The sequence below is a fragment of the Camelina sativa genome, chromosome 1 (genome assembly GCF_030686135.1).
Source record: "Camelina sativa cultivar CO46 ecotype springtype chromosome 1, ASM3068613v1".
NCBI lineage: Eukaryota > Viridiplantae > Streptophyta > Magnoliopsida > Brassicales > Brassicaceae > Camelina > Camelina sativa.
This window is the reverse complement of record NC_141880.1, coordinates 12,189,552-12,209,773: the sequence shown is the minus strand read 5'-3', so window position 1 is coordinate 12,209,773 and position 20,222 is coordinate 12,189,552. Positions and strand designations below refer to the sequence as shown.

The window sequence follows — 20,222 nt, the reverse complement described above, 5'->3', positions numbered from 1 at the left end:
TCTTTGAAAGTTGAGAGACTAACTCATCTGAACCTTCTAATTATGTTTGCACTGTCTATGATATACTGACATGTGCTTCATATATTCTCATAAGAGAAATATATTTTTGATTTTAAAGACATTTTGTTGTCTTTAAATCTCATATAACACATATAGTTACTTTTTACGAATAAACAAAATTAAATAAACAAACATATAAATGCAGAAAATAAAATAAGAGCTATAGCCTTATATATAAGAATTTAATAGACATAACTTTTCTTTGATCGTAGAGTAGGCAGAGCTTATCATATATAACGATCAATCCGGAAAAGACAAGATTTTCATTTGATCATGAATGAGGCAGAACCTCTATATGTATAACGATCAATCCGGAAATGACATAGCCTTATATTTGATCGTATAGAAAGCAAAACTGATATTTTCAGAAAGGACATAGCCTTTTGTTAGATCGTGAAGGAGGAGCGAAGCCTACCATATCAAATGATCAATCCAAATATTATATAGCTTTATATATGATCGTAAAGGAGGCAAAACCTACCATATATAACGATCTATCTATCCGGAAAAGACATAGCTTTTATTTGATCGTGAAGGAGGCAAAGCCTACCATATATCAATCGATCTATCCGGATATGATTTAGCTATAGATTTGATCATAAAAGAGGCAACGCCTACAACTTATGACGATTAATCCAGAAAAAAATATAATTTCACGATGTCTATAATATTTATGTTCTATAAATATAATTAAAACAATATGAATTTACTTACCTCGTAAAAGCTCCAGCGGTAAAGACATCGTGTTGATAACGTGTTATAAAATGTAACGCAAAATATATAATATTATTTTATTATATATGTATATGTGTATATGTATGTAGTATAATAATGCATACTATAATAATGATAAAAGCTGAGAGACTAGAGGTAAGTGAATTAGGAAGTTGTTACTTCTTCTTACTTCTTTCTTGTTTCCATTGACTATATGTATAGTACAGTAACTTAATGACTAAGCTAAAATACATACATACAATATATAAGTGAGTAACTTGGGGACTAAAAAAATATGGATAAGATTGAAGTGATTATGATTATCTGTTTATAACATATAAGTTATAACACATAGTTTTGATTTTAAAAAATCAATTATTAAATAACATATAATTTTTTTTAAAAATTTCTGAATCCATTAGAATCCACTAAATAATAAACCCCTAAAAATATTTTATTCTTTTGAAATGAAGGCCCTTTTCAGAAAAAAGCCCACCCAATATGATAATTGTCGTTATCAACCTAACCAAATTTTACAATGAAAAAAGAAAACAATAGACGTGTGGTCTAGAATCCATAAACATCATCATCTCCTTCGTCTGTCTAAAAAAGCTCATCCTGTACATCGAAATAGCTCTAGTCATGTATGTAAAAGCTCCTCCTCTAGTTTATCTTCTCCATCCTCCTCAGTCGTTGGGACATCATCCTTCTTTCGTGTTTCAGTCCAGAAGAAGAAGCAATTGTTGCATTACAACACTGCTACTTTCTCACAAGTTGTTTCTCCATTCTCAGTCTTCTTCCAGGACAAGATTCCTGAAACGGGTCTCTCAGAATCTATCCGTAACTAAAGCTGTTTCCGCTCAAGGTAATAAATTTTTTCTCTTTTCCTAGATATATATATACGAGAGAGGTTATGGTCTGATTGAGTGGAGTCTGAGTTAGCTACTACATTAAATGAGCCGTTGGATTATTGTTTTTTATTTGTGTAGTACTTACTTATAAAGTGAGATTAACTCATGCGTTTTTGAACAGCTAGTAGTAGTACTGGTGAGAGTGTTGACAAAACATTAGAAAGAGATGTGTTGAAGGCGCTGTCTCAGATCATTGATCCTGATTTTGGAACAGATATTGTTTCTTGTGGTTTTGTGAAAGATTTGGGAATTGATGAAGCTTTGGGAGAGGTGATAAATAATACTTTTTATCCTTCACCAAATTGTTCTGTTTTTGGATTGTTGTTCAATCAAGGCTGCAGAAACATAAATGTTTGGTCTTCTGTTGTAGGTTTCGTTCCGTTTGGAGCTCACAACACCGGCATGTCCAGTCAAGGACATGGTACATGACAAAACCATCCATTTATTCTTTTATCACACTACTAATTAGGAGTATTTTGGAACTATATTCTTAGTTTTATAAGTAAATGAATCAGTTTTTAGTATATCCTAGTTGTTTTTGCTGGATTTATATAATATGACATTATACAAATTATTTTTGTAGTTTGAAAACAGGGCAAATGAGGTAGTTGCCGCACTTCCATGGGTGAAGAAGGTCAATGTGACAATGTCAGCACAACCAGCCAAACCCATATTTGCAGGGCAGCTTCCCTTTGGTTTATCAAGAATTTCAAACATTATCGCTGTTTCAAGTTGCAAGGTACAAATATCTTCCAATAAATTCCCAGTCTGTGTAGCTCTTGATGTTTCTTTTTTGTACTAATGTGTGTCCTCGTAGCTTAGTAAATAGGGAATACTCATGCTCCTGTACCAAAGTAGTTATGGTGTATATTCACATGAGGCAGGGAACATAGAAATAAAACAGGATTTGGTCTTTCTTCTTTTGAGACTTAGAAACTAATCTGCCCATAACTGTCTAGTTCCATCCCTTTAGTTCATGACACGCTGTTGTTAGATGAACATTTCAGGGTGGTGTTGGAAAATCAACAGTAGCCGTAAATCTTGCTTATACATTAGCTGGTATGGGTGCTAGAGTCGGCATCTTTGATGCTGATGTCTATGGTCCAAGTCTACCAACTATGGTCAATCCTGAGAGCCGTATACTGGAAATGGTAATTATACTCTTACTCACTTTGTGATAGCAGTAGTAAGACTGTAAGACCAAAGGACTAATTTTTTCGAGTTATTATGTATAATAGAACCCAGAGACGAAGACCATCATTCCAACAGAATACATAGGGGTAAAGCTAGTCTCATTTGGATTTGCAGGACAAGGGCGTGCCATAATGAGAGGTCCTATGGTGTCTGGTGTTATAAACCAACTCCTTACAACAACTGAATGGTTTGTTCATTTACAATAAGATCATGACTTGATCTAATTTTAGAGAAAAAAAGTCATAATCTTTATTGGTAATTTGATGCAGGGGAGAGCTGGATTATCTTGTTATCGACATGCCTCCTGGAACTGGTGATATACAACTGACCTTATGCCAGGTCCGGTTCTGATTATTATACGATCATGTATATTTTACTTTTGTCTTGAGTGCCAATGCTTTTTCCCTTAGCAAGTAACATCTGAATAACTTTGCTAGACACTGAAGTATGATGAATAGTAATTGCTTCTACTGATGCTATGGCTAATATTCATGTTATCAGGTTGCGCCATTGACAGCAGCGGTAATTGTCACCACCCCTCAAAAGTTGGCGTTTATTGATGTTGCAAAAGGTGTACGAATGTTCTCAAAACTGAAGGTATCTTTCTCAATTCCAGATTTTTCATCACAAAATCTCCTTTATAAGGAGCTTGTGAACTTGCTTTTCTCTATGTTCAACAAACAGATATGAACTTCTGAGATTTATTTCCTGTTTGGTTCTACGGAGTAGGTGCCTTGTGTTGCTGTTGTGGAGAATATGAGCCACTTTGACGCTGATGGGAAACGTTATTACCCTTTTGGGAAAGGTTCAGGTTCTGAGGTAGCTGATTTATGCCGTCTCTTAGTTTCACTTGCGTATACCAAAATGAAAATTTCAACAGAGACATGCACATTAAGCACATTTAGGTAACTTCTGACCATACACTTCTCTGGTTGCAGGTTGTCAAGCAATTCGGCATACCTCACCTCTTTGACCTCCCCATTAGACCAACGGTATGTATATATACATATGATGTAGACTTTTGTGAAGTAGCACATTTGCATCTTTAGCTTTTGACTTTAGTTATTGAAAAACCCCTTTGAATGTCCCTGGAAGGTTCATCTCATTCTTTCATTATATCAGGTGATAGAACATTAATATTAGTGGACTTGTTGTTCTAAAGAGCTTTTTCTCTTTTATTCCTTTTCGATTGTTAGTTATCTGCTTCAGGGGATAGCGGTACTCCTGATGTAGTGTCGGATCCTCTAAGTGACGTTGCCAGAACGTTCCAGGATCTTGGTGTATGTGTAGTGCAACAATGCGCCAAGATACGCCAGCAAGGTAAAGTTATACACCAAACACGTAAAAATAAACCCTTCCTTTCTCTTATAGTATCAAATGCATGAGGTAAAGTGAAAGACTCTTTCTTTTATGTGTATTGTATGTTTATAACAGTATCAACGGCTGTGACATACGACAAGTACCTCAAGGCAATTAGAGTGAAGGTACCAAATTCAGACGAAGAGTTCTTACTGCACCCTGCAACTGTCAGAAGAAATGATCGATCTGCCCAAAGCGTGGTATGGAAGACATTCAGTCCGAGAATCCACTTCATCCTAAAGCTTCCTTTGTTTTTTGTCTTCAAACTTAAAAACAAGAATTCAAAGTGTTAATTTTTGTATCTTCCTTAAACAGGATGAATGGACTGGAGAGCAAAAAATTCAGTTTGGGGATGTAGCAGAAGATATTGAACCTGAAGACATACGACCAATGGGAAACTACGCTGTCTCAATAACCTGGCCCGACGGGTTTAGCCAGGTATAAATAACAAAACTTTGAAATCAAAACTAACATACCAAAACATGTTGAGATTTTAAGAGTCTTGGGTTTGGTTGTTCTGCAGATTGCTCCATATGATCAGCTGGAAACAATTGAACGGCTAGTAGATGTTCCTCCATTGTCTCCAGTCGAAGTCTGATACTCAAAACAATAGTTTTTCCCTTTATGATCTCTCTCGAAGGACAAAAATTTGTATATTCATTCATATAAAGGAAACTACTTTGAGAGCATGGTTATGAATGATGAAAATTTGCAAAAAAGGTTATTGTAAGCTTTCATTGTTCCCTTCTATTAATTACAGTTATAGCCACAGGTTTTGCAATAGAACTTGCTTTGTCTATAACTCTATAATTAGCTAAACCATAAAAGCATTACTATCTTAAACGCAATAGCCTTTACATATAAAGGCAAATGTGTGGATGTCGGACGTATTGGGTAATCCTATAAGAGTAAGTTAGATATCATTTTCGTACTAAATGATGATAACTTTTGATTTTGGTCTCTTTCGAACACATGATAGTGGACCATGTGCGGAAGAACTCGCTCGCTTCACCAATAACACATGCAAATTAACTTAACCCCGTTTTTTTTTTTTTGCATAGTAAACAAACAAGAAAAAACAAAACTACCATGATAAAAATATTTTGTTTCTTGTTAAACTAATCTTTGATCTGATTCTGACTGTCCAGTCTGAAAGTAAAAGAGTTTACAAAAGAAGTAACATAAAATCTAGAGATTGGTATAATAGGAGTTGTAATGGAACAAAACACGTGGTGGTGCATGTGTGTGTGTGTGTGTATATTGCTTTGTATGGATAACAAACAGTCATTTATGTCGGGGAAAGAGAGTAGGAACCGGCTTTTAAAAGCAAAAGGCAATATGTAGTTGTACTCTCTCTAGTCTCCTCTCTTCCCTTCTCCTTTCTTTTTTTTGTTTGTCTCTCTTTCTATGTGTCTAACTCAAATCAATTCCCAATTTTTGTGATATGTCAAGATTTTACATATCTTAGGACAAAGTTAAAGAGCTTCTCAAATTCAACATAACTCACCTAAATTACAAACAGTAAAAGCTGAACTACCTTTTTCTTCTTTCCTTTTATATACACATATATTGAGACTTAACAGTGTGAAAAATGGACTAATTTGGGTAAAGTAAAAAGAAAGATGTATGAACGGAGAAGGTAAAAGGAGGGCTTAAGAGGTGGAGGAAAAGTTAGTCGTACACCTTTTTTGCAGTTTCTTCTTGTTGGTCACATTATACAAATCACTACACGACAACCCTAAGCTTTTTCCTTCATCATATCATATTTTTAATTTGTACTTGTGCAGAACCGAAATTATTATGTCAGATAAGTATGTTAGTTAGGTAACTTCAAGTTGGTTGTGGAGAAGTTGGACATAACCGATTGAGTTTTTTTTTTTTTTTTTTTACTATTCAAAAATTATAATTTAGGTATAGTCCATTCCTTTACTACGACTTTTTTTTAACTACGAAATGAATTATATAATTAAATCAATTTTATACATAGTGGTTTATCATAAAAATAGAGTGATTTCATTTTGTAGATGTAAAAAAGTGAGAGTCGTGACATCTATACATGCAAATAAAACATCTAGAGGTAACTAAATACATTATGTATTTATATATTTACACCAAATCAATAAATGGTAAATATATTGGAAATTTCAAATAAGTTTTTTTGAACTTATCGTAGAATAATAATTGGGCCAAATCTGGAAGAAGAAAATGACAAGGTATGGACAAAACCAAACTTTTGGGGTCTGGTCCTCGATCCAGATTCCTCATGTGCGGTTGTGTGCCTCTTGTCTTTTTCTTTTGGACCAAACTATCTCTCGTTTAACCTTTGAACCAATATTTGGAAGTCCTTTTGGTTTTAACATTTTAAAAGCTAGATTTTTTTTTTTGCTATCACTAGATTAGAGTTTGGACCAGATAAGTTGGTATATATAAGGTTAGATATCGATGGATGGTAATTAGCTAGATGCAAGTTTATGGTTTTTACATGTGGATTAGGTGTCATTGTGTCAACTAGATGCGATATATAGTGGAGACGATTAAAAGAGGTTAAGCATTCAAGATAACAACTACTCCATAAGTCAAGTGCATGCTTACAAGAAAAGTCAAATAAGTACAACTTTTTATCTCCGTTTTTATACATTTTTTTAATAACCAATTTTTCCGGTTGGTGGCTAGATTGACTCCATGCACAGCTACTACTTTTGAAATATCAAATCACTAAAAGAGGATCACTTGTGTATGCTATACTATAATATGAGTTTTACAAACTAAGTCATTTAATCACAATTAATTAATATCGTTTTATTTCATTTCCTTTATTTTGAACGTTAGCAACAACGAAAAATGTTGACCCTACGTAATAAGTCTGAGGGACATAAACAAAAATGTTGTATTATTGCTAGGCGAAAGGTCATATTATACGTTTTTCTTATATGAGTACTCATATGATTAGCAAACATTTATAACAATTAATTTACTAAAATTCGTCGTTGTGCTTCATTTTCATTGACTAAAACATGATTAAGATTTATGATTATGTGTATATCGAAATCATGTTGATTCCTATACGTCAAGTTAGCTTACGCATTTACTTACACGTACAAACAAAAGTAGTTTATAATGTTTATCTCGAGTCCAAATAAATATACCTTCTTTATACCAAAAAGTAGAGATTCGTTTTCACATAGATATTTATTTATGATGGATATTGTTTTATCCTCTAAGATGCTATGTAGATGGACAATGAATACAAAAACAGCCATTGTTGAAAAGGCCATAAATGTTTGGATGTACATAAAATGCGAGCCTAATAAAATCGATGGTTGGAGGTCAATTAAGAACCATAGACCTAATCCATCTCTCGTCTCTCCCTTTATATATACGCACACAACTTATCAAAGTTGTCCCAGCTAACAAAGTTCTCTTGTTCTTAACCATGGTGGTTAATCAGAATATATCCAGCCTTGCATCCGCTATGAACGCCAAGATCATCGGTTCTGGCGAGAAATCGATGGTCCTTGCACACGGTTTTGGAGGCGATCAGTCGATATGGGACAAGATGATACCAGTCTTGTCCGAATCTTTCAAAGTTTTGGTCTTTGACTGGCTTTTCTCTGGAACCGTTAAAGACCAAACTCTTTATGACCCTTCAAAGTATAACTCCTTTGATGCCTTCTCTGACGATCTCATTGCTCTTATGGAGGAGTTGGAGTTTGGCCCCGTCGTGTTCGTAGGCCATTCCATGTCGGGGATGGTCGGTTGTGCTGCTTCTATTAAAAGGCCCGACTTATTTACAAATATTCTTCTTATTGGTGCTTCTCCCAGGTAAAGCTCGCTCTTAATAATCAACCGTACTTCCACTTAATTATAATAAGAAGTGAAAATCAAAGACCTGTGTGTAATCCAGTTATGAGGCTATGTTATCATTTAGGTCTATATATTGGATATATATAGTTAAAAAAGAGGTTAATCATGATGTGAATATATCTGTAAATAAAATGAAGAATTATGATTTGCGCTCGAAAGAGAGGTCTAAAGTGATACCTTTTCATCGATCGTACAATATTCCTTTGTGAATATGTGTTTCACGAGAAAAGACAAAAACGAAGTATGCTTTAAGATAATATATTATATTAGCTGATATTTAATGATTTTTATGTGGATGATATCTATATGACATATGTAATATGTACGTGTAACTGTTACCAAGTGTTGAACATGTGGACATGATCAGCTTTTAGCTTGTTGGATGAATATGACATATGATCATCACATCTTGTCCTACTTCTAACTTCCCTGCAGTCTACGCATATATACATAGATGCATTTATATATGCTAGCTACGGCCTACATGCATATCAATATATATGTCATGTGTATGTGTGCTTTATATATATATATGTACATCTCCTGTCTCACATCGAAAATTAATTATATGAAACCTAATATGATGATATATAACTATCATATGAATCAATCTATTAATTTTACTGTCGATGGTTTTTGAGTTAGAACTTAGAAGTACTAACCTTAATATATCACGATTCACGTGGACCACTAAAAACTAAAAAATCTCTATTTCCTGTATATAGAAAATTATTGAATGGGAATTAATTGTTTGAAGTATCATATTTTGACTGATTACTTTAGATATTTATTATAATTATATGTGAGGAAGTGTAATCAATGCAAAAGTTGATAATGTTTGACTATAAATATACGTCTAATGCAACGTACAAATTAATATATAAAGATGATCAAATTTAGTAACGTTACTAGATTGAAATGCATATAGGTACATAAACTGTGAGGATTACGAAGGAGGGTTTGAGTCAAAAGACATCGACACGATCATCTCAAACATTGAGTCCAACTACGAGGCATGGGCGGTTGCTTTCTCCTCCATCGTGGTCGACTCGAGAGACTCTGTCTCAGTCCAAAGATTCGAAAAGTGCCTTAAGAAGATGAAGCCCGAGACGGCTCTTGCCTTAGCTAAGATAGTGTTTGGCAGCGATGAGAGAGAGCTTTTGGGACAAGTGTCAGTGCCTTGCCACGTCATACAGACAGGAAACGACGTCGTCGTGCCTCTGTCCGTCGCATACTTCATGCAGGAGAAGATTAAAGGGAAAACGACGGTGGAGATCATCGAAGACGCGATCGGGCATTTCCCACAGATGACATCACATCTGGAGCTGCTTGGAGTCATGAGGCGTCTCCTCGGTTTTTAAGGCTCTTAAATATAATTATATAATGAGCTTTGCGTCGGTTGATCAAATATTCTTCTTGTGTATAATATCGTATTACTAGTATAATGAAGTGTGTCCATCAGTATATGTTTGAGTAATATGTAACGTGAAGGATGTGTAATTTTATTGATAGCACAAAGTAATTGCCATTACTAGATCATTTTAAAGAAAATATATGGAGTTTAAGTGAAAGTTTTTTCTTTATCTTTTTGGGTATCAAAGTTAAAGAGATGAAGGTTGTAGGTAATACTTCATCAGTCTTACTAAACTGCGCATCACTTGGTTTAGTTGAGAGTTAAACTGAATGGGTTCCTAATATGACTCTGATGCATTATACACAGTTCTGATTGTGCCTTCGAACCTCCCAGCATGTACTTTATATATTCGCGAAAAGATAACGTCGTCTAGTTAAATAGTTGGGACTAGTAATGCAAGAATCCCATGGTGCAGCTAAACTGAATATACCAAAATTTTATTATAATCAGAAAAATTATTATATATTATATTAATTTAAATTTTGTATAGATAATTTTTTAAATTACTATTTGAAATAGGTTGTTATTAGATAGTTTTTGGTTTTTTCTTTTGATAAAAGAAGTTGTAATAAGATAATAGAATTTTTAAACTGTGTAACTTGTTATATCAATATAACCGAACGAGAAACCAAATGCCAATTCGTGCAATGTCGTTTCATTGTTTGCTATTTAAAAATTGAACATGATTACAAACTAACAATTGACTTTTCTGGACGTTGAATTCATTAATTTTAAATATGTGTAGATGATCGCAAAATAACAAATGGAATAATTAAGGTTATAGAGACAATTGACAGTGGACGTTGTGTTTTAGCCATTTTGGCAACCTTTGTCCACGAACTACGAAATCATTTTGGTCTTCTTGTATAATACCACTTGAAAATCCACAAAAATTGATGCATTCTTAAATGTCTTGGTATTTGCATTCAATCAAATATTATGAAGTGGAACCAATTTGACAAAAACAAAACATTTGACCAAACCAAACTTGACAAATCATCAGTGCAATTACGTCGTTGACTTCCTTTTTCTTTTTTAATAGATTAAGCTCGTGGGTTGGTTTAAACTAAGATAAACATAATGATACTAGTACATTTGACTCTGATACAATAATAGTTATTTTCATAAACTTAAACGAGTATTACTTAGTCTGAAGAGCAAAAACATTATCTGGAAATTAGACCGAATCCCACTTGATATAATTGGCCTGCTATTAAAAACCATTTTGATAAAATATAAGTTAACAAAAATACTTATTTATTGCTTGTTTGAGTTTTACTAGATTATTTTGGTGTAACTTGATGTTAAATAGTAACAATAAATTAGTAGAAACGTCAATGTAATAGGTGGCCTTAGTATTTATGCTGGTGCACTCCCCTTCTTTCCTTCGTTTTGGTGCATATTACGTATATTCTCCTCTTTTCAATTTCTTAATATTCAAACAACAGTAAAATTTTGAGAATTTCGTAAGTATATATATATATATATATTTAGACCAAACATTTTTTTTAAAGATTGACTCATCCATCGTCCAAATTCCGACAAGAAGCAATCAAAACTCAGAACTCTTGGTCTTGGTGGCAGTATATCACATCTCTGACCTCTTTTCCCGCTTTTAACATTCTTATTTTGATCCTGTTGTAGTTTTTTCTAATTGTGTGGAGAGATGTCATCTGCGCCGTCTCCGGGTTCCACTCCGTCAACTCCACCACAACTTCCTCCCGTTCCTTTTCCCGTCACCTTTCCTCCTATACTTCAGCCTCCCGTCGTTCCTCCTATAATTCAGCCTCCCGTCGTTCCTCCTATAACTCCGCCTCCCGTCGTTCCTTCTCCACCTCCGCCTACACCCATTCCTTCTCCACCTTCTCCTCTGCCTCCGGCTCCTACCACTCCTTCACCTCCCTTGACGCCTTCTCCTCTGCCTCCTTCACCTCCCTTGACACCTTCTCCTTTGCCTCCTTCTCCCACCATTCCTTCACCTCCCTTGACGCCTTCTCCTCCGCCTCCATCTCCAACCATTCCTTCATCACCTCCCTTTACGCCTTCATCTCCGCCTCCACCTTCTCCCTTGAGACCTTCTTCTCCTCCGCCTCCGTCTCCCTCTACTCCTTCAACTCCGCCGAGATCTTTTCCATCTCCGCCGCCTCCCTCAACAACACCTACTCCGCCTCAGTCGGGCACTCTCAACCCTCCACTTCCAGCAAATCCCTCTGGCGGGGGTTCTTCACCGCCGCCTTCTTCCCCTTCCGTTGGATTATCATCGGGACTGGTGGTTGGCATCGCCATCGGAGGAGTTGCTATGCTTGTTGTGGTATTGGCTTTGATTTTTTTCATTTTTAAGAAGAAACGACGAAGAGACGAAGAAACACCTCCTGCGCACTTAGGTAAAAAACAAAGACCTAAACTACATTAATTAAATCAATAAATCAAATATTGAACTAATAATATTGTTCCTCATTTTCTACGATTTATCTACATTTTCTTTGCATTTATATTTGATTTTCCAATATGTGGGAAAATTAAGTATATTAATATTCATTTTGAGAAATTAAGTTATAATACATTTTGTTTTAACATCTTTAAACTTGTATATGGTGGATACATAGAGAAACCGTTTTTTACGGATTTGATACTCTTGTGTTTGTCAGCTGGAGGCCCTTACCGTGGACATCAGCATCAAAATGCATCATTTCCACCACCGATGCCACCCTCTGCACCACCACGTCGGCCACACTTCATGAGCAGCAGTAGCAGCGGCGGCTACGACTCAAACTACTCGGATCAATCAGTTCTTCCTCCACAATCTCCAGGGCTTCCATTAGGCATCTATCAAGGCACTTTTAACTATGAGGAGCTGTCTAGAGCCACCAATGGCTTCTCTGAGGCCAATTTGTTAGGGCAAGGCGGTTTCGGATACGTGTTCAAAGGTATGTTGCGTAATGGGAAAGAAGTTGCTGTGAAACAGTTGAAAGAAGGGAGTGCTCAGGGAGAGAGAGAGTTTCAGGCAGAGGTTGGGATCATTAGCCGAGTTCACCACAGACATTTGGTTGCTCTTGTCGGTTATTGCATTGCGGATGCTCAAAGATTGCTTGTCTATGAGTTTGTTCCCAACAACACTCTCGAGTTTCACCTCCATGGTTAGAAAAAAAAAACTAAACTCTTCTACGTACGGTTTACTGCATGCTTTACTGTTTTCAATTAGTGATTTTTTTTTTTTGGGAATTGAATTTGTGATAGGGAAGGGACGGCCTCCAATGGAATGGAGTTCAAGATTGAAGATTGCTATTGGTTCTGCCAAAGGATTATCATATCTTCATGAAAATTGTAAGTCTAAGATATGAACAATATGTATAGCTTTTAAAAAAATACAAGCCATGTTTGTTTATTCACCACACATGTATGTATATGTATTTGCAGGCAATCCTAAAATCATCCACCGTGATATCAAGGCCTCAAACATATTGATTGATTTCAAATTTGAAGCAAAGGTATATATTGTTTATCTTGTTTTTTTTTTGTTCTCCTTTTTAATATTTCCATGCATGATGGCATAATATGTAACTTCGTATGATATTTTGGTGAAAGCATATTTGTATTTTCTGTGTCTCTCTTCTATCTTGTAGGTTGCTGATTTTGGTCTTGCCAAGATTGCTTCTGATACAAACACTCATGTATCTACACGTGTGATGGGAACCTTTGGGTAAATATAATCTCGAAGCTACTAAATACGTACATTTACGTAGTTTGTGTGAATGTTTACATATTTTGAACCTTTTGGTTGTGGATATTAGGTATTTGGCTCCAGAATATGCTTCAAGCGGAAAGCTCACAGAAAAATCTGACGTCTTCTCATTTGGTGTTGTGCTGTTGGAGCTAATAACCGGTCGTCGTCCTATTGATGCAAACAATGTCCATGCAGATAATAGCTTGGTTGATTGGGTAATTAATATCACTACAAATAATCTTAACCTTCACATTAAGTTTTACAATATCTATGTGTGTGGATAATTGGAACAGGCACGACCTTTGCTTAACCAAGTATCCGAGGTAGGCAACTTTGAGGCTGTGGTTGATACAAAGCTGAATAATGAGTATGACAGAGAAGAGATGGCTCGCATGGTTGCTTGTGCCGCAGCTTGTGTCCGCTCTACAGCTCGCCGTAGACCTCGCATGGACCAGGTAACTTATTAATCATTTTTTATTTTTTAATTAGGGGGTAGACATTTGGTTTTCCAGTTTTCAAATATTTATATTGAGCTATACGCCTAGAATTAAAAGATTTGTTTGTGGCTTTGAACATAAAAACTATAAAAATATATCTATACCTTATTTTAATAATTATTATTTATAGATGCTGTATATATAATTATATTTGTTTATAACATGAATTTAAATTAATTTCAGTTCTGTCTTTTGATGTATCTAAGCAACACCACTTGATTAAAAACTGACTTGAACGACGACCAATGTGCCAACATGTTTTAGCTACATTTTTTTTCGTTTTATAAAATATATATTGGTCTTTGACAAAAAAAATAAAAATAAAATATATATTGGTCATTTAAAATGTTTATAGTGCTAATCGAATGAGTGATTGGTGTACAAAAAAACGAGCAGGTTGCACGTGTGCTGGAAGGAAACATATCACCGTCAGACCTGAACCAAGGGATCACACCGGGTAACAGCAATGTGTACGGTTCATCCGGAGGACGCACAGATTATGACTCGAGCCAAGACAATGAAGGCGTGAACAAGTTTAGGAAAATGGGACTTGAGACTCAAGATTTGTATAGTAATCCAATCAGTGAATATGATTTGTACCCATCCTGGTCGAGCACCGAGATTCAGACCACACGGGAAATGGAGATGGGCAATGCTAAAAGACCCGGTCAAGGTTATGGTTAGTGAGGCAAGAAATTACAAAGTTTTTTTTTTCTTTTTTAATTCTTTGTTTAATTATAAAGATTTGGGTAGATGTCTTAAGATTAACTCTAACTGAAATGCGATTTTATAATGATTTTCTATTTTTTTTTCTTTGTTTTCTTTCCCTAGAAGTTAATTGTAATAATAATAGTCAGATTGAGGTTGAGGTTTGAAGTTGAAATGTTATATTTGGGAATTGCACTCAAAATTAGGTGATTGTTTTTGAAGAACTTAATTATATTGTGGGCTTCTGCTTAGGGCTCGAAATCTATAAGGGATCTTATGTGTTATTTCCATATTGTATAGATGTTTTAGTGCAATATATGTAAAGTACTTAGGGTTTGCTAATATGAGTGTATATAAGGGCTTTGCCCGTGAATGAATAAGAGCAAGAAACCTTTTATACGAATCTAGTTTCTTCTCATGGTATCAAAGCAAAACCTTAATTTTTAAGGTCATACGATCCTCGTTTTACTCTGTTTTTCCCTGTTTCTCTCGTTCTTCTTCTTTGTTTGACCTTAGTATTATCGATCTATTCTTCTCGATATACTCTCTAGTTTAACATCACGATGAGCGGAGAAGATGTGTCTTCTGTTACTAAGGAACGACCGTCATGATCTGAGCCGACACAGCGACGGATAGATCCGTATGATCTCTCTTCGGGAGATAATCCAGGCTCAATTATCTCTCAACCACAGTTGAGAGGTACAAACTATGATGAGTGGGCACTGAACATACGACTTGCATTGAGGGCAAGGAAGAAGTTTGGTTTTGCGGATAGATCGATCCCTAAACCGGCTGATGATTCGGATGATATTGAAGATTGGTGGGCGAATAATGCCATGGTAGTCTCGTGGATAAAACTAACGGTGGCTCCAAATCTTAGCAGTTCTCTTTCTCATCATGAGGTAGCCTATGATTTATGGACGCATATACAAAAGTGTTTTTCGGTGAAGAATGGGCAACAAGTTCAACGACTCAAAATTGAACTTGCGAATTGTCTCCAAAAAGGAACGGCGGTGGAGGCTTATTATGGGAAACTCACGAAGCTCTGGACGAGTCTTGCTGATTTTCAAAGAGCTAAAACAATGGAAGAAATTGCCAAGGAAAGGGAAGAAGATAGGCTTCATCAGTTTTTAATGGGACTCGATGAGAATGTCTTTGGTGCGGTGAAGTCCTCATTGCTTTCCCGTGATCCTTTGCCATCTTTAGATGAAGCATATCAGGTGGTTACTCAAGATGAGGAATTAAAGAAGGCAAGTCGATGTATGGAAGAACGACATGATGGAGTCAGTTTTTCTGTCCAAACGTCATCTCGTCCCAGAACTCAACTGTCTATATGTGATCCTTCTGCAGTGTGTACAAGCTGTGGTAGGACTGGTCATTTGGCTGAGAATTGCTTTCGCAAGATTGGCTATCCCTGGTGGTGGGGCGATCGGCCTCGCTCAAAGGTTCCTACTCCTCAACCACAAATGGCACCTGGTGGGACGAATGCAGACCGTCGCGGTGTGTCCTTTGGTTCTAACTCCTCCAAATGGCAAGACCCGGCTCATGCAAATCAGGTTGTGACAATGCCACCGGTGTTTCATGCTAATTCTGCTATTACTGAAGCTGATCGGGTTGGAGTTAGTGGCTTGACCGATCAACAATGGGAATCTTTGAAGAAAATGTTGAACGATCGAGACTCCAGAAAGTGTGATCGTCTCTCGGGTAAGCTTTTTATCGAATAATGGGTTATTGATACAGGTGCTTCGAACCATATGACAGGGAGCATTGAGTTTCTAGTTGATATTTGCGATATGGCTCCAGTTTTCATTAAACTTCATGATGGACGTTTTACTACGGCAAATAAACATGGGAAAGTATCTCTTGGATCACACCTTCAACTATCTAGAGTGTTCTTTGTTGATGGATTACAGTGTCAACTTATTTCTGTTTCTCAGTTAACTAGAGATAGAGGTTGCATCTTCCAGATATCTGACAGACTTTGTGTTGTCCAGGACCGCATCACACGGATGGTGATTGGAGCAGGTGAGCAGTTAAATGGTCTCTATTTTTTCAGAGGTGTGGAGGCCGCAGCGATGACACAGACCTTGGATTTGCAACCTTTGGACATGTGGCATCGTCGTTTGGGTCATCCCTCCTCTAAAGCTATGGAGATGTTAAAATTTTCTGAAAGTCCTAGTAGTGGTGTTTTTGATTTCAAGTCTTGTGCTGTTTGTATTCGTGCTAAACAAACATGTGATCCTTTCCCTTTAAGCATTAATAAGACTACTATGGTTTTTGAATTGGTGCATTGCGATTTATGGGGTCCATATCAGACTATGGCTATTTGCGGTTCTAGATTCTTCCTTACAATTGTTGATGACTTCTCTCGCGCTGTGTGGATTTATTTTTTACCGTCAAAATCTCTTGCAACATCTACATTTCGTGATTTCACATCTCTTACTGAACGCCAATTTGATAAAAAGATTAAGACAATTCGAAGCGACAATGGGGCTGAATTTTTGAGTCTTGGTGGTTTCTTTCGGGAGAAAGGCATTATTCACGAGACCTCTTGTGTTGGAACACCCCAACAGAATGGACGCGTGGAGCGCAAGCATCGACATATACTCAATGTTGCACGGGCTTTGCGTTTCCAAGCTAATCTCCCAGTTGATTTTTGGAGTTTTTATGCTCTTACTGATGGATATTTGATAAACCGCACACCAACTGCGGTCATTGATGAGAAGACCCCATTCGAAGTACTATATGGAAGATCGCCACCGATGGCTCATTTACGGGTTTTTGGCTGTCTCTACTACGTTCTTGATCAACGTCAGGACGGTGATAAGTTTGCTTCTCGGAGCAACAAATCGATCTTTCTTGGTTATCCTTTTGGGAAAAAGGGTTGGAAGGTTTATAATCTTGATACTGGTGTAATATCGGTCTCTCGTGATGTCATCTTTATGGAAACTGAGTACCCATCTATTGTTAAATCTCCACCTACGTCGCCGCCCATGTTATCGCCCAGCTCCTCTGTTTTGATACCTCCTGATGAGGACTGTTTTGATGAGTTTTCCCCGTTGTTGCCAGACATACGCTCCTCCTACCCTTCTTCTTCAGATTTAGTGGTCACTGAACCGGTTATAGAACCGGAGAATTTGAGTTGTCCTGCTCCATCTCCTCCTACAGCTGACCCTACTCTCCTACTGTTACCTGTTCCTCCTGGTTCTCCGTCCTCTCCGCAGTCCTCCACTTTATCCACTCCTCTTTTCCCTGATGAAAACACAGAGATTCTGGAATCGGCTCCGGTTGAGGAAGAGAGTCCTATGGGGAAAGGTTGTCGCAAGAAATCTGTTCCTGCAAAATGACAAGATTATGTCATCAATACGGTCACTGCCGCTTCTGATGGCGATTTTACTGATTCTACTTGGTATCCGATTGATTCATATGTGGATTGTTCTCAGTTTTCGGAACACCATCGAGCTTTTCTCGCCACCATTACAGCTGGAGTAATTCCAAAGACATATACAGAGGCATTTCTTGATGAGAATTGGAGGAATGCAGCTCGTGTGGAGATCGATGCTTTGGAGGAGAGTGGTACTTGGATTGTTGAGAGTTTGCCTCCCGGAAAGAAGGCTTTGGGTTGTAAGTGGGTCTTCACTTTGAAATATCGGGCGGATGGGACACTTGAGAGATATAAGGCTCGTTTGGTTGTTCTTGGCAATAATCAAACAGAGGGTTTGGATTATAAAGAGACATTTGCACCAGTGTGCAAGATGACTACGGTTCGATCTTTTGAGGTTGCTGTTTCTCGGGATTGGGAGGTTCATCAGATGGATGTCCATAATGCTTTTTTCACGGTGATTTAGACGAAGAGGTGTACATACAGTTTCCTCCGGGATTTCGTACTAATGATACCACACAAGTGTGACGTTTACACAAATCGCTCTATGGTCTTCGTCAGGATCCGCGGTGTTAGTTTGTTAAGCTCTCTAGTGCCTTGAAGGAGTATGGTTTTAAACAATGTGTGAAGGATTATTCTCTCTTTACCTTTGATGATGCGGATATACGGCTACATGTTCTTGTTTATGTTGATGACCTTATTGTTAGTGGTAGTTCTCGACAAATCATTGAGGGATTCAAGACTTATTTGAGTTCATGTTTTCGGATGAAGGATCTTGGTATAACTAAGTATTTTTTAGGGATTGAAGTAGCTCGCAATTTTACGGGTATGTATTTGTGCCAACGCAAGTATACCCTTGACATTATCTCAGATACGGGTTTACTGGGTGCTAAGCCTGTTTCTCATCCTCTAGAACAAGATCATGATTTGGCATCGGTTGGTGGTGAGTCACTTTCGGACCCGTTTCGCTATCGCCGGCTGGTGGGGAGGCTTATTTACCTTAGTGTTACTCGACCAGATATTTCCTATGCCATTCATCTTCTTTCCCAATTTATGCATGCTCCAAAGGAAGCTCATTGGGAAGCGGCCTTACGTGTGGTTCGATATCTCAAGAATAGTCCTGGTCGAGGTATATTTTTGAGTGCTAATTCTGATTTGCATATTTCTGCTTGGTGCGATGCTGATTATGCTGGTTGTCCTCTTACTCGTCGATCACTTACGGCTTGGGTTATTCTACTTGGGGGTTCTCCTGTTTCTTGGCGGACACGGAAACAAGAGGTTGTCTCTCGTTCCTCGGCTGAAGCTGAATATCGGGCAATGGCTGAAACGGTTTGTGAATTACTTTGGTTGCGTGAGCTGCTTACTGCCCTTGGTGTTGATTGCACATATCCGATTCCGTTGCATTGTGATAATCATTCTGCGATCTATATTAGTCAGAATCCGGTTTTGCATGAACAGACCAAACACATTGAGACTGATTGTCATTTCATACGGGATGAAATTGCTCGTGGGGTAATTGCTCCGCAATATGTTTCTACTCGTGAACAACTTGCTAATATACTTACTAAGGCTCTTGGACGAAAAGAGTTTGATGGATCCAATAGCAAGTTGGGTATTTGTGACCTGCATACTCCAATTTGAGGGGGGGGGGGGGGGGGGTATTAAAGGATCTTATGTGTTATTTCCATATTGTATAGATGTCTTAGTGCAATATATGTAAAGTACTTAGGGTTTGCTAATATGAGTGTATATAAGGGCTTTGCCCGTGAATGAATAAGAGCAAGAAACCTTTTATACGAATCTAGTTTCTTCTCAAAATCGTCATCAACTTGGAAATTATGTATCTTAGTTCAGAACTATCTTGATAATTGTAGGATTCCACAAACAAGATCCTTGATTGGAATATGATTTGTTAACCCACCAAGAAATAAAAACAAATCCATAAGCAAACCCTCTTCACATGCATATTAGAGTGTTTATTGTTGACTCCAAATGAAAACATAGTTAATGAAATAGAGGGTTTTATACCACAACCCAACATCCCTTGAAATCAAAATAATCTTACATACTCACTCGGATTTGTAAACTCCAAGTTAAAGGTCCACACGAAATTAAAAAAAAAAAACATTAGTTTATAGAGAAATAATTAAGAGTCCAAATATGGGGTAATTAATGTAACTAACCGTTTATAATATGATCGAAATTTGTTTGAATTTTTTAGTACTAAATTTTTAATTTTGCATAATAATTTTTTTACACGTGCAATTTTTTTTTTTTTTTTTTCATTTTTGCCTAAACTACAGAAAATATATGAGTTTGAATTATTATTACACAAAACTCTAATAGTATTATACAAAACTCCTCTAATAGTAGTAATCACTATTGGGCCTGTTAG

At 36.9% G+C, this 20,222-nt stretch overlaps 4 protein-coding genes across 5 annotated transcripts; all 4 read left to right on the top strand.

Moving 5' to 3' along the window:
• Positions 1–1,284: 1,284 nt before the first annotated feature.
• On the top strand, positions 1,285–5,081 carry LOC104789433 (fe-S cluster assembly factor HCF101, chloroplastic). Of its 2 annotated transcripts, none has more exons than XM_010515134.3 (14): positions 1,285–1,639; positions 1,807–1,955; positions 2,056–2,106; positions 2,269–2,424; positions 2,693–2,836; positions 2,924–3,066; positions 3,149–3,218; positions 3,381–3,476; positions 3,609–3,698; positions 3,818–3,871; positions 4,076–4,199; positions 4,314–4,438; positions 4,554–4,676; positions 4,762–5,081. In XM_010515134.3, exons 1-14 carry the CDS (start codon positions 1,417–1,419, stop codon positions 4,834–4,836), a joined length of 1,623 nt encoding a protein of 540 aa, XP_010513436.2. In that variant the 5' UTR covers positions 1,285–1,416; the 3' UTR covers positions 4,837–5,081. The 2 variants fall into 2 exon arrangements, with proteins under 2 accessions (XP_010513436.2, XP_087313625.1); XM_087457499.1 differs by having other exon boundaries at positions 1,321–1,639; positions 2,680–2,836.
• A 2,323-nt stretch (positions 5,082–7,404) lies between these two features.
• On the top strand, positions 7,405–9,673 carry LOC104789426 (karrikin insensitive 2 receptor CA). The gene is made up of 2 exons (XM_010515125.3): positions 7,405–8,060; positions 9,031–9,673. The coding sequence occupies exons 1-2, from the start codon at positions 7,555–7,557 to the stop codon at positions 9,461–9,463; spliced, it is 939 nt and encodes a 312-aa protein (XP_010513427.2). The 5' UTR covers positions 7,405–7,554; the 3' UTR covers positions 9,464–9,673.
• A 1,429-nt stretch (positions 9,674–11,102) lies between these two features.
• Positions 11,103–14,623, top strand: LOC104789419 (proline-rich receptor-like protein kinase PERK2). Its single transcript, XM_010515119.2, has 8 exons — positions 11,103–11,900; positions 12,165–12,653; positions 12,754–12,840; positions 12,934–13,004; positions 13,140–13,216; positions 13,308–13,455; positions 13,534–13,695; positions 14,134–14,623. Exons 1-8 carry the CDS (start codon positions 11,183–11,185, stop codon positions 14,419–14,421), a joined length of 2,040 nt encoding a protein of 679 aa, XP_010513421.1. The 5' UTR covers positions 11,103–11,182; the 3' UTR covers positions 14,422–14,623.
• Positions 14,624–14,829: 206 nt separating this feature from the next.
• LOC147949820 (uncharacterized) lies at positions 14,830–16,770 on the top strand. Its single transcript, XM_087509030.1, has 2 exons — positions 14,830–16,149; positions 16,440–16,770. Exons 1-2 carry the CDS (start codon positions 15,282–15,284, stop codon positions 16,472–16,474), a joined length of 903 nt encoding a protein of 300 aa, XP_087365156.1. The 5' UTR covers positions 14,830–15,281; the 3' UTR covers positions 16,475–16,770.
• The last annotated feature ends 3,452 nt before the right edge of the window (positions 16,771–20,222 follow it).

Coding starts and splice junctions, on each gene's coding strand:
- LOC104789433 (XM_010515134.3), top strand. CDS start 1,417: ATGTATGTAAAAGCTCCTCCTCTAGTTTATCTTCTCCATCCTCCTCAG. Junction 2,425..2,692: donor TCGCTGTTTCAAGTTGCAAG/GTACAAATATCT, acceptor TGAACATTTCAG/GGTGGTGTTGGAAAATCAAC. Junction 3,699..3,817: donor GGAAAGGTTCAGGTTCTGAG/GTAGCTGATTTA, acceptor CTCTGGTTGCAG/GTTGTCAAGCAATTCGGCAT.
- LOC104789426 (XM_010515125.3), top strand. CDS start 7,555: ATGGTTGGAGGTCAATTAAGAACCATAGACCTAATCCATCTCTCGTCT. Junction 8,061..9,030: donor CTTATTGGTGCTTCTCCCAG/GTAAAGCTCGCT, acceptor AAATGCATATAG/GTACATAAACTGTGAGGATT.
- LOC104789419 (XM_010515119.2), top strand. CDS start 11,183: ATGTCATCTGCGCCGTCTCCGGGTTCCACTCCGTCAACTCCACCACAA. Junction 12,654..12,753: donor TCTCGAGTTTCACCTCCATG/GTTAGAAAAAAA, acceptor AATTTGTGATAG/GGAAGGGACGGCCTCCAATG. Junction 13,005..13,139: donor ATTTCAAATTTGAAGCAAAG/GTATATATTGTT, acceptor TCTATCTTGTAG/GTTGCTGATTTTGGTCTTGC.
- LOC147949820 (XM_087509030.1), top strand. CDS start 15,282: ATGGTAGTCTCGTGGATAAAACTAACGGTGGCTCCAAATCTTAGCAGT. Junction 16,150..16,439: donor AAAGTGTGATCGTCTCTCGG/GTAAGCTTTTTA, acceptor TGTGTTGTCCAG/GACCGCATCACACGGATGGT.